Source organism: Naegleria fowleri, assembly GCF_008403515.1.
Source record: "Naegleria fowleri strain ATCC 30894 chromosome Unknown tig33, whole genome shotgun sequence".
Taxonomy (NCBI): Eukaryota; Heterolobosea; class Eutetramitea; order Acrasida; family Naegleriidae; genus Naegleria; species Naegleria fowleri.
This window is the reverse complement of record NW_025407965.1, coordinates 39978-52545: the sequence shown is the minus strand read 5'-3', so window position 1 is coordinate 52545 and position 12568 is coordinate 39978. Positions and strand designations below refer to the sequence as shown.

The following is a 12568-nucleotide window of genomic DNA, read 5'->3' as shown; positions in this document are numbered from 1 at the left end:
TCAGTCTGGCATTGGTATTAATTCAAATATTTCGGGAGCAGTTTTAGAGGCCGTTTCAATAGTATCCAAGTCAAGAGGACATTCATACAAATGTTGCAGACAAGATCCATCATTCTTAACAGCCACTTTGATATCTTCATCATGAATCTCATATTTGTCCATTTCTAAATGTTGCAAGACATTACCATCTTGATGGAGTGCAGCTTGAATGATCTCATCCGTCCATAACAACGTATATTTCAACGCTTGTCCATTTTGTTTCACTGATGTCATGACAATTTCTTCATCGCAATTTCTTAAAACATCATTTGCATATTTAAGTGCCAAACCATCGGATTCCACCATTCGCAACACAATTTCTCGATCTTTTTTATTTTCCTCACACGCTTCTTTCAACAATTTACGATTATACTTTCCAATTTGTAATAACATTAATTTTTCATTCAAGATCCGTAAACGTTCATTCCGAGCCTGTTCCATGTTGTGTTTCAATTGTTGATAAAGAAAATCATCTCGGAGAAGATGCTTCTGATCCAATATCACTGAACCATCCCATAATTTTACAATTACTACGTGATGATGATGATTTGGATGATTTGAAAGATTAGATTGATCATGCACTTGGTGCCATCGTGAATTTTCTTGTTGATGCAAAGACATTTTTTCTATACGAATCATTATGTACGACTACATAATCATAATCGTTGATCTCATCCTCTTGTTATTAACAAGTTGATTTTCAGTGAGTGGTGTCTAAGCCTTGTCGACCGATGGAATCCATCTTTCATCAAAAAAGCGTACACAAAAAGGCTACAGCACTGCAGGTTCCCAAGTTGTCTCCAACCTCAGTACTGATGCAGCTCGACGATGCTTAACTTCTCAAATCGGACGGGATGAGGTGCATTCATCGTGATATGGCCGTAGCCATTCGTTACTAAACAAAGAATCTCAAAAATCAAGTGATTAGATGTTAAGACTGATCAAGCAACATAGGGTTTTGCTGATGCTCTCTCTATTTAAATCTTAATTCCTCAATGATCAACAATCAAATTCCACTCTCGAAATAACGCCATCAATTCATCCTTAATGTTTTCACTTTGAGTATCAAAAGGCCGATCGACATTCATAATTATTTGAGGCAAGTTACATTTTCTTATCATTTCCATACATTTCTTTTCCGTTTGAGGACTAATGGCTGAATAGCAACTTTTTAACTTTCTCATACGTGTCACAATTGTCGGTGAAAGGCTCGTTTTAATCTCGATACCAAATCTACCATATTTATCATAGCTAATGGCATTGTGTAACATTCTATTAAATAAACAATAATTATTATCATGTCTCAATTCGAATAACATATTTCGAAAGACTTGTAATGCATTCTTGGATTGATCTTTGGGAGAAAGAAAGAAATCAAATAAATCAGTCGTGCACCCAATTCCATACAATATATTTTCTCCAAGATTGCTCGTACTCATTGAGATCCAGGATATGTTGTCACTTGAATTTGTAGAATTACTTTCATTACTGTTCTTACCATTCAATTTGTTGACTGATCACCAACTGGTTTCAAGTGTGGTATCAACTACCAACTGTTGTTCCTGGAGGTGACTTGGCAAAGGTTCAACGTGCTGTCTGCATGATTTCCAACTCGACTGCTATTGCTGAAGTCTTCTCAAGAATTGACATGTTCGACTTGATGTATGCTAAGAGAGCATTCGTCCACTGGCATGTCATGGTGAAGGTATGGAAGAAGGTGAATTCTCAGAAGCAGTCAGAGAAGACTTGGCTGCCTTGGAGAAGGACAATGAGGAAGTCGGAACTGAATCCCATGAGGGTGAAGGTGAGGACGGTGAAGGTGCTGAAGATCAATAAATCTCTTTAATCTTTCAAATCATGTTAAGTGAATGCATATTTGAAATTCCTACGTCGCTCATGAGCGGGTGGACTGGTCTGTTGTGATGAGGGATTCATCAGCCATTCTTGATCTCGGGTGGATAGTGCGCATTTTTTAAACATTGAATGCGCACTTTCAAAAATCTCAAACAAGGAGAAACACTTTCGGGTCAGTTTCCTCGTTGTGGCGCAATAACGGTCCAACCACTCAACAGAAAATGCTTAAAAATCGGACCTCATGACATTTCAAAAAAGAAATAATAGCTTCACTGTTATTGAAAATATTCATCAGCTTTATTCTTCAGCTCTCATTAGAATGGTTCTCAAGTTATATGGTCCATATTATTCAACCTGTGTTCAACGTGTAGTCGCCACTCTCAAAGAAAAGAATCTTGATTTTGAGTTGATCCCTCTCGATTTGTTCAAGGGCGAACATAAACAAACTGCGTTCCTTGAAAAGCAACCTTTTGGAGTTCTTGTACCAGTTCTTGAAGATGACGGCTTTTTGGTTTATGAATCTCGTGCCATTTGCAGATATTTGGAAGCCAAATTTAAGGGCCACGGCACTGAATTGATTCCATGTGGCACCTGCACCGAAGGTTTAAAAAAGAAAGCTCTCTTCGAACAAGGTACTAGCATTGAGACCTCCTATTTTGATCCCCAAGCAAGTGGATTGACCTTTGAATGGTCTTTAAGAATTTATTCAAATGGGGCGAAGTCGATCATGCACGTGTTCAACAACTCAAGGAAAAACTCGCCTCCGTGTTGGATGTCTATGAAAAGATTTTGGCTAAACAAACTTACATTGGAGGAAATCAATTCACTTTGGCCGATTTGAATCACTTGCCTTATGGAAATTTCTTGTTTCATCCTAATATCAATGTTGGACATTTGATTTTGAAACGTCCTCATGTCAAAGCATGGTGGGAAAAGATTAGCAAGAGAGAATCATGGGTCCAAACGATGAAATTGGCTGGTAATTAAGAATGGAATTGGGATTGGCCAACAATCGAATTCAAAATTGTGTATTTCTTATTATGAATTGAAGATGAATAAAATCCTAAAGAATGATACACAAATTCCTTGCTTGTGTGATTGAAAGAACAATATTATATATATTTCAAAGTCATGAAATCTGAAAATGTTAAACTTGTCTCGAACATGATTGTCCTTCAAAATGATATAGCTCGCATAGGTCGTAAATTCCACAAAAAATGTCTAGTGTGCCATTCAATTATTGAAAATTTGTTGTCGAATAAAATCTGTCGAAACAGTGAAACTTGCAAAACGAGTTATCAAACGTTCTTAAAACAAAGATTACAGTGAAAACAATGATTGCCAAAAGCTCTTCTTTTGAGGTTTCCAATTGATCCATGAGATGAGTTTTCTCTTCGTGTGAAAGTTTGGAATTGTCTCGAATTTGTTTCTTCAACAAACGTTGAAAAAGGAGAGGTGAAAAATTCACTACTTGATGATACAGTGTAGAGAGTTGTGGAATGGAATTCAATGGAAAATTTTGAGACTCGTTCATGAATAAATTCGATTTCAAATAAAACCACTGAACGAGTTTTTCAACTTTTTGGTAATACTCTTTGGTACGAAGTTTACAAAAATCTGAAACGAGTCCTTGGAATTGGCCATGCATTTTGGAAAGCAATTTGTCTCTATAGACACGATCATGTGAAGCGCTCACAATAGAGACATGATTGTGGTGTTTGAAATAAGAATAGTACTGATGTAAAATCATGCGTCGAAGAAATTTGAAAAACTTATCAATTCCTTCCAAATGACTGTCAAGATATCTGTATGAAAAATAATAATTCGAATCCATGAATATTTTGAATTCAGATTAATGTAAAAACATTTCTCACTTGTAAGTCCACATGATATTTGAAAATTCACAAATCCAAAATGTGGAGCGTTCAAATACAAGTGATAAAACCACACTATACATTTGGCCATACAATTTCATATCAGATTCCAACATGTCCAAAAACACGTGTCTCATTTGTAATAACACTTGTTGCAACACTTCATGTGTTTCTCTCTTATTTTCGTAATCAAACACTTGTCCATGAAGTACAGTCTCGAGACTTGAAAAAAAGGGAAATATAAAATCGACCACATTCAATAATATTTCTGGAGGTAATTCAAGAAATCGGGTTGTATTACTCCGGAGAGGAGAGAATGGTCGTCAAACTCGACATGTTCGTACTCTTCTTCGTCATCATAATCATGTGAGAAAGAAGTTCTTTGGAGGAAAGTGGCTTGAACATTTTTTCGAAACACTTTTTCAATTACAGACATAGTAGCTCTAAATGTTGATTCCAGTATTCACCACCATGTCAATTTTGGTGAAGTTTCAATGTCAGCCTTCAGATCTCCTCATATCTGGAAAATGCATAATATTATTTGCTGAAACCACAAGTTGAATGCAAGTTTCAAAAGTTTCAACAGGTATCCTATTCAAACTTCCTTGTACTTTGAGGCAAGTTGTGTAATTCTAATACCGCGAACTGCTCATGGATCAGAAGCGATTGGTGGCGAAAATCTACCCTTGCCTTTTTGATGCTTGTATTTGGAGGGCATCTTTTCCCCCAAAATGATTTTTGAGATTCTTTATTTAGTAACGAATGGCTACGGCCATGTCACGATGAATGCACCTCATCCCGTCCGATTTGAGAAGTTAAGCATCGTCGAGCTGCATCAGTACTGAGGTTGGAGACAACTTGGGAACCTGCAGTGCTGTAGCCATTTTTCATACTGGAAAACAAAGAAACTCTTGATGGTATTACGTTTTTATTGATATTCGTACATTAGAATTTTAGAGTGACATAAGGTCGTTTACTTTTTCATCTTCGATTTTGTAATTTTCGAAGAGGAAGGACAGCAAGCTCAATAAATAACCATCACTTTCAGCTCGGAAATTCATCAACAAACAAAAACAACAATTCAAGTAACAACTATTCACTAACAACATCATCATGGACTCTAGAACATCACCAAATTATTCCTCATCACGATCTAGCACTGATGAGAAAATTCCAACAAAAACCGAATGGGTCCGATTCCAACCTATTGATATTACCAAACGATTACCAAATTTTGATATTGATCCACGCAATGTGGTGAGTGGAACCCGACGAAGAAAGAATTTGGATTATCATGTCTCTAATTTAACTGGAATGCAAGTCACTGTGAAACGATCCTCAAAGAATACTTTGGAAAAGAGGTCATCCATTTTTTTGTGGAATCCTGAATCTGCTGGAAATTCTCAACAAAACTGGAAGGACATTCAAAAATAAATTCATGATGAAAATGAATGAAGAACGAAATCAACAACAAAGAAAAGAGCTAATCATTGAATTCGACAAAACATAATCAAAATGGTCTGCACAAGAAGCAACAAGGGATACAACAATTACTCTTTCGAAATTTCCATGGATAATATTGTCGGAGGAACAAGACAACGAAAACAATTCAATTATCGCGTGATGCACCAATATGGTGACGATCATGATGCATCGGAAGTCATGAACAACCATTACTTCTCTTCACGACCCTCTCATAATACTTTGGAAATGAGAAATAAGACTTTCCGAAAGTAAGAGCTATCATTGAATTGACCTGAGAGAGAGCAAACAATATATGCTCTCACCAGGTTTCTGTTTCATTCATTCAGAATTTGATGTTTGTTTGTCCAAAAAAGGCCATTTAGTGAATGTGAACTTTCAAGTTCTGACAGTATTGCTGAACCACATTCCACTGCACAAATTTTCATCAATTCAACTGGAATAAATTCATCATTCCACCTCTACACCTAATTCAACAACCTCTTCTGTTAAAGAACAAACAAAGGCTTTTGCTTTTGTCACTCACGGTTCATACAGTCAAAGACTGTAGCGGGAGTGTCGCCATATTCCTGGCAGGCATCCCGTCCAAAACAAATCAAGAGAAAGTATCCAAGTATTAACACTGACTTATGACTAATTCTCTTAAGAGAATCATCGATTTATTTATTTAGGTCACGGTTCTTTAGTGATGTGTGTGAACAGCATTCATTTCATCATCAGATGATTCAGATCATTGCATTTGTTTGAACGAATGTGCGTTTCCTTCTCTGGATAGAGTTCCTAAAGGTGGGAATCGTTCAAGGTTGTGGCAAAATATTTGGTGGATATGAATCTTGATGCTGAAAATTTGTATGGTGAAGATAGGAACTAAAAAAGGCTACAGCACTGCAGGTTCCCAAGTTGTCTCCAACCTCAGTACTGATGCAGCTCGACGATGCTTAACTTCTCAAATCGGACGGGATGAGGTGCATTCATCGTGATATGGCCGTAACCATTCGGTACACCTGCAAAGGAATAATTATTTGGAACCAAAATGGTAATGAAATTGTCCTTGCATGATCTTTCGAAAGTAGATGAGAGTTTGTATTGCCTTTGAGGCAAGTTGTGTAATTCAAACACTGCGATCTGCTGACGGCTCAGAAGTGATTGGTGGCGAAAATCCACCCTTGCCTTTTTGAAAGGACAAAAGAAATCATTTGTTGCTTTGACTTTTAACAACACTCGAGAATGACCAATTTTCTTATTCAACAACAAATAATGATTCACTAATGTTTGGATGTTCGATTGGGTCGATTCTTCAAACAAATAAAATTTTATTTAATATAATTATGGATCAACTATTGACACAACAATTTATTACCTCACCACATGATTGTAAATGCAACATTAAAGAACACCCTTGTACTTCATATCAGATCCCTTAATGTGATTCACCAACCATTGCTTAATGAATTGAATTTCAGCATCTCCAACACTCTTCAAATTCAAAGCATCTTGAACAAACTTATCATGAGTCTCTTTATGAGAAGCAGAATCAGAGAAATTCACCTTTGCGAATAAATCTTCCTCAGTCTTGAAATGCACAACGACAAAATCAAGTAATTCCTTCAATGCGGAAGCACTGGATCTGTTGGCGTCTAAAGCGTTGATGAGAGCGAAAAGCTTTTTGTGTTGTTCATTCAGTTCATTGTTACCAACGCAGAAAGAAGAGTCCCAGTTAAATGGTGATGGAATAGTAGTGGCCATTGTTGTTGTTGTTGTTGTTGAAGGTTGTTGTCGAGTGTTTTTTATTTGTTGTGACAACTGTCGTGACATGTGGCGTTTTTAAAGTGTTCGGAAAGTGTGTCACTACTATTTGGGGAAAAGTTTTAAAAATCTCCTTATTTGATGAAATAAAAGATGTCAGCAGCAAAACCGTCGTATTGTAACGGACAGTCAACCTTAGAGGCAAGTTGTGTAATTCAAACAATGAGAAGCGTGATGGAATGCTGAATATCCTCCCTTTCCTTTTAAAGAACCATGGGAATGAAACCTGATAATGAATCGAGTTATTTCTACCTTTAGAAAAAGTTTATGTAGAAGAAGAACAAAATATTTGGAAAAATTGAAGTAACAATCACTAACAAAATAATTCTATGTAAAAGGAGATAGCAAAGCTAGGTTTCGATCCTAGGACCTGTGGGTTATGAGCCCACCGCGCTCCCCCTGCGCCACTTTGCTTTATATCTTTTATATATATAACACGCATCTCAAAATTTAACAGTTCCACTTGTTTCTATTTTTGGAAGTTCCGATCTTTAGCTGGAGTATGTGTTTGGAAGAGCAAGATGAAGAAGAGGACAATGATGATGCTCAAGAGATTGAGGTCATTGAAATTGAAAAAGTTGTCTTTGAGTACTTCTCATAAAAATTAAGAAGAAACATATCAAGCATCATTTTGGAAACATTTACATTAAGGTGAGAATATTTTTCAATCAGAACAATATGTCTTAAACCACGACCGTGTACGTAAAGGATCGACAAACCTGACAACCAACACAAAATCCCTAAAGTTTTTCTGCTTGCCTCTTCTTCATAGTACGCACATACAATGCAATGACCACCACAACAATCAAAGGCCAAAATGGATCCTACGGTCGATAAAACAATGGCCAAAATGGTCGCACTATTATCGATAGATCCATTCGAAGATTGGGTGGGGTTTGTCGCTCTCTTAAAATTCTGGTCGATCACTCCAAACGAAGTCAAATGGTATGTCTTGCAATTCATGTTAAATTTTACAGTCTTGGTGGTAATTTCCAAATTGGAGACTTCTGACATGAGTCCATCCAAAGACCATTCTTTCTTGTTCTCATCAAAATACATGCAAGAATAATTGATATCCTGATAACTGGTACTTTCAATGACAATATTAGAAAAAGTCAATTCAATAGGGTCTTTCAATTCTGAAATGGCAATTTTAGAACCCGACTTGTCATATAAGGAAATTGTCAAAACAGAACTCACTAGTGGTGCCTCAATCTCTGAGCGACTTTCCTTTGTTGCAATGGGTTGATAAATCGAAGACAATAAAGTCACCTTCTCGCTTGCATTCAAACCCTTTTCAATCAAGTATTGCGAAAAAGTCGATGGAAATTGAGCTTTCACATTTTCATCTTTTGTAAAATTAATCCATTTCGCGCCAAGATCTTGCAATGTTGGAATGATTTCACTCTTTGTTTGAGTTTGTTGTTGAGGATTGGATCCATCTTGTGGACACGAGAAGGAAGAACTTGAACTGTTAAATAAATTGGTTTGCACAAAATGGAATGGTACAATCGAGTCCGTAAAATCCATTCAAGCATTGACACTTGTCAGGTGAGAGACAAGAACCGCTTCCCGAATTGCAAACTAAATTGGAATCGTTGGAAATTCCAAAACAAATGGGGACGTCACATTTTGAAGCATAACCAGTGTATCCAAGTGGACATGGGGCATTCTTCGGTAGGGTTATTCCAATAAAATCCATAGCCACACGATGGAGAAAGTAATCGTAACCTTCCGTTTTGGGTATCAACAAAAATAAACTTCTCCATTTAAGGTAATACTTAAAGAATGAGGTCCGTTCAGTTGGGTCTCTCTCGCATCGACTCCGATTGCTTCCTGCTGAGCACTATTTGGCACAAATCCTCCAATTCCGTTTCCTGCTACTGTTGTGATCATTCCAGTCTGCAATGAAATTCTTCGAATTCGATGATTATTCGTATCTGCAATAAACAAGTACTTTTCTGTCACTGACAATAACAATGAAGTTGGATAGTTCAATTGACTCTGTGTAGACTGAATAAAGTCTCCATTGTATCCTGCAGTGCCAGTTCCTGCAAGAGTGACAATGGTTCCATTGGTGAGAATTTTTCGCACTCGATGATTTCGAGAATCTGCAATAAATACTTCACCAAGTTTGGAAACGACCACACTGGTGGGTGAGTTGAGCATGGCGCTCTTGGCATCTGAAAAATCTCCATTGTAACCTGCAGTTCCAATGCCTGCAATGGTGTCAATACTTCCAGTCGATGTTGTAATTTTTCGAATGCGATGATTTTCTGAATCGGCAATATAAATGGAACCATCCACACTATTTGAAAAGACGCTTTTTGGGAAGAAGAGACGAGCATTCACTGCTAGACCTCCATCACCAACTCCTCCTACGACAGTGGACATCACGCCACTTGTCAACGAAACCATTCGAACTCGATTATTATTGGCATCTGCAATATATAATAATTGATCATCAACAGTTGGAGTAAACAAGGCAACATCCATCGGTCTATTGACTTTTCTACTCGTTGCCAAACCTTCTCCATCAAAACCACAAGCTCCATATTGTAAATTCAAACCAGCAACAGTTGTTAAATTTCCACTCGATAATAGAACTCTTTTCACACTGCATCGATCGACAAGATAAACTGCAGAATTATCTGGAGCCACGTGGACACTCATTGGAGAAATAAGTTCCCAAGCAGTTGCTGCACTATTTTCATCTCTTAATGAACCTCCTCTTGCAAAGGTGGTGATGATTCAAGTGATGAAATCAATTTTTCTAATTCTGTTACTGTAAGGATCTGCAATGTAAAGTTCATTGCCAGAGGAAGAAACAGAGATGCTATTAGGTTCTCTGAAGAGCGCATTTTGTGCATTTCCCATGTCACCACTCGCTGGATCGTTTGCAAATGTTCCATTTCCAGAAATGGTTGTGATCATGCCCGAGGTTAAATTCACTTTTCGAATTCGAATGTTTTTGGAATCTGCAATGTACAGTTCATTCGTGGCCACACTCATCTCCACATCGGTAGGAGCTCCCAAAGATGCATCGACAACCAAGCCGCCATCTCCTGAGAAATTAAATTGTCCATTGCCAGCCACAGTGATCACAGTTCCAGTATTTCCATTAATTTTCTTAATTTTGTGATTGAGAGAATCTGCAAAGTAGATTTCATTAGTGGCTTCTGAAATGGTCATTCCTCTTGGAGTGTTGATTTGAGCCAAGGTTCCAGGAGTGACTCCATCGGCACCGCTGTCACCTACCACACCAGTTCCAACCACTGTCGAAATTTTGCCACTTGAGTCAATTTTACGAATTCGATGATGACGTGTGTCACAAATATAAATTTCCTTAGTCGTGGACGAAACGGCAATCCCATTTGGATAATTCAACATGGAATTCTGAGAATTTGTATTTCCTTCTCCAAAGGTTGAATCAGTTCCAGCAATGGTTGTAATCATTTGATTGCCAGCACTCACTTGTCGAATTCTGTGATTGAAAGTGTCAGCAATCAAAAGATCTCCATTCGATTGAATGAAAATTCCAGAAGGGTAATTTATGGAAGCACTTTTTGCAGGTCCTCCATCTCCACTGAAATTGGCCTTTCCATTTCCTGCAATGGTGTCAATTATTCTTCCATTTTTCAAATTCACGCTTCGAATTCGTTGATGTCCAAAGTCACTGACAAGGACACTTTGACCATCCAATGACAAGCTGACACCTAAAGGACTTGCCAAATTTGTCATATCTGCAGGTACCAAATCTCCATCAAATAACGCTTCTTGACCTCTTCCAGCTATTGTTGAAATGACATTGTTCGCAAAGGTCACTTTTCTTACTCTTCGATTACCATTGTCTGCAATATATAACTCAGAGACAGTTATTGCAAGTCCTATTGGAGAATTTAATTGGGCGTTTATCGCAAGTGAACCATCTCCTGAAAAACCTGACACACCACTGCCTACAATGGTGTCAATTAAGCCTGTAGCAATGGTTACCTTTCGAATGACATGGTTGTTAGTGTCAGCAATCAAAATGTCATCTTGTGCAGTGAGAGTCAAACCCATGGGTTTGTTTAAAGTACATGCAATTGCTAAATTTCCATCGCCATCGTATCCTTGGGTTCCATTTCCAGCAATTGTGTAAATCATACCATTTTGTGCAATTTTTCTAATTCTCATATTCAAAGTGTCTGCAATCAATAATTCGTTATTACTTGAAAAGGCAATTGAGCTTGGGCTATTTAAGGTAGCCAAATTTGCTGGTCCATCATCACCTGAATACTTAGCAATACCATTTCCACAAATTGTAGTGATGATCATGGTTGAGAGTGAAATTTTTCTAATTCTATGATATTCGTGTCGGCCACAAATAAATCTCCATTTATGGAAACTGAAACGCTTGAAGGAGAATTTAACATGGAGGTATTGGCCAAAATGTTATCTCCATTGAAACCAGCATGTCCAGTACCTGCGATAGTAGAGATTAGACCTTGTCGATCAATCTTTCTGATGAGATGGTTTCCTTGATCACACAAATAAATGTCACTCTTAGTTGAAAGCAATGGATGAAGGTGAAGAGAGAGTGGCCAATGTTGCCAATAGATTATCACCATTGTATCCTTTGTCATTCAAAACACCTGCAATGGTTTGAATGATTGGATTTTGTGGGTTTGACATGTCAATTTTTCTTAAAAGGTTCATACTGCCATCTGTCACGTAAAGATTTTGTGATACGACTGCCAATCCAGAGACAAGTCCCAAACTAGCCAAGAGAGGTGAATAGCCATCGCCAGCTCGAAATCCACCTCCAATATCTGTAATGTTATAGGTTGAAGCCACTCCTGTCAGTAGTCCAATCGCTGATATCTGTTGCGATTTTGATGCCATCAAAACACACAACAACAACACAACCATCAATGGTAGCATCCACACGCGGCCATGATGAAATTCGAAAAGTGGTGGAGTCATAGGATTTTTGCGTTTCTTTTTTTCAAAGAAGGTGTGAAATGAATTTCAATGATTAATTTGGAAAGTATGAGAGTGCACAAAAGAGAAGTCACTTCCAATTTCTCGGGTTTGGGTAGTTTTGGTCTCTACGTTTGGGATGAAAAAACTCTTTCTGAAAGACTCTTCGATGAGTTGGAACAAGAAATTGCCATTGTCATGATTGACACACATCATCGTTTCAAGTTGAGTTTGGAATTCCAAAAACAAATGAAAATTCATAATATTCAAAACAAGTTGAAACAAACCAAGGGAGGAGTGTCAAGTTCAAATAACAACAACAATCCTCCTTCTTCGAATGGAGTGGTCCAAACATCAATAATAAACTCATTGTGAAATCATTCTTTTTGTCAAGTGACAAAATCGTTATTTATTGCTGAAATGAAACCATAAAAATGTCGCAATCATCCACCCAACCACTCAGTTCAGAAGGTGTCAAAATTTCCAACACGACTGTCAAGCTCACGGATGTGAAAGAAGACGACGTCGTGGTTTGCTCCTCCTCCTCCTCC

General features: G+C 37.7%; 9 protein-coding genes across 9 annotated transcripts; 2 read left to right on the top strand and 7 right to left on the bottom strand.

The window, feature by feature from the left end:
* Positions 1-660, bottom strand: FDP41_003005 (uncharacterized protein; the record flags this gene model as incomplete). Its single annotated transcript, XM_044706262.1, has 1 exon — positions 1-660. The coding sequence occupies one exon, from the start codon at positions 658-660 to the stop codon at positions 1-3; it is 660 nt and encodes a 219-aa protein (XP_044562396.1).
* A 371-nt stretch (positions 661-1031) lies between these two features.
* Positions 1032-1478, bottom strand: FDP41_003004 (uncharacterized protein; the record flags this gene model as incomplete). Its single annotated transcript, XM_044706261.1, has 1 exon — positions 1032-1478. One exon carries the CDS (start codon positions 1476-1478, stop codon positions 1032-1034), a length of 447 nt encoding a protein of 148 aa, XP_044562395.1.
* A 1102-nt stretch (positions 1479-2580) lies between these two features.
* FDP41_003003 (uncharacterized protein) lies at positions 2581-2880 on the top strand (the record flags this gene model as incomplete). Its single annotated transcript, XM_044706260.1, has 1 exon — positions 2581-2880. The coding sequence occupies one exon, from the start codon at positions 2581-2583 to the stop codon at positions 2878-2880; it is 300 nt and encodes a 99-aa protein (XP_044562394.1).
* Positions 2881-4880: 2000 nt separating this feature from the next.
* FDP41_003002 (uncharacterized protein) lies at positions 4881-5201 on the top strand (the record flags this gene model as incomplete). The annotated part of the gene is made up of 1 exon (XM_044706259.1): positions 4881-5201. The coding sequence occupies one exon, from the start codon at positions 4881-4883 to the stop codon at positions 5199-5201; it is 321 nt and encodes a 106-aa protein (XP_044562393.1).
* Positions 5202-6635: 1434 nt separating this feature from the next.
* Positions 6636-6995, bottom strand: FDP41_003001 (uncharacterized protein; the record flags this gene model as incomplete). Its single annotated transcript, XM_044706258.1, has 1 exon — positions 6636-6995. One exon carries the CDS (start codon positions 6993-6995, stop codon positions 6636-6638), a length of 360 nt encoding a protein of 119 aa, XP_044562392.1.
* A 606-nt stretch (positions 6996-7601) lies between these two features.
* FDP41_003000 (uncharacterized protein) lies at positions 7602-8585 on the bottom strand (the record flags this gene model as incomplete). Its single annotated transcript, XM_044706257.1, has 1 exon — positions 7602-8585. The coding sequence occupies one exon, from the start codon at positions 8583-8585 to the stop codon at positions 7602-7604; it is 984 nt and encodes a 327-aa protein (XP_044562391.1).
* Positions 8586-8801: 216 nt separating this feature from the next.
* On the bottom strand, positions 8802-9728 carry FDP41_002999 (uncharacterized protein; the record flags this gene model as incomplete). Its single annotated transcript, XM_044706253.1, has 1 exon — positions 8802-9728. The coding sequence occupies one exon, from the start codon at positions 9726-9728 to the stop codon at positions 8802-8804; it is 927 nt and encodes a 308-aa protein (XP_044562390.1).
* A 78-nt stretch (positions 9729-9806) lies between these two features.
* FDP41_002998 (uncharacterized protein) lies at positions 9807-11372 on the bottom strand (the record flags this gene model as incomplete). Its single annotated transcript, XM_044706252.1, has 1 exon — positions 9807-11372. The coding sequence occupies one exon, from the start codon at positions 11370-11372 to the stop codon at positions 9807-9809; it is 1566 nt and encodes a 521-aa protein (XP_044562389.1).
* Positions 11373-11600: 228 nt separating this feature from the next.
* FDP41_002997 (uncharacterized protein) lies at positions 11601-11939 on the bottom strand (the record flags this gene model as incomplete). The annotated part of the gene is made up of 1 exon (XM_044706251.1): positions 11601-11939. One exon carries the CDS (start codon positions 11937-11939, stop codon positions 11601-11603), a length of 339 nt encoding a protein of 112 aa, XP_044562388.1.
* Between the last annotated feature and the right edge of the window lie 629 nt (positions 11940-12568).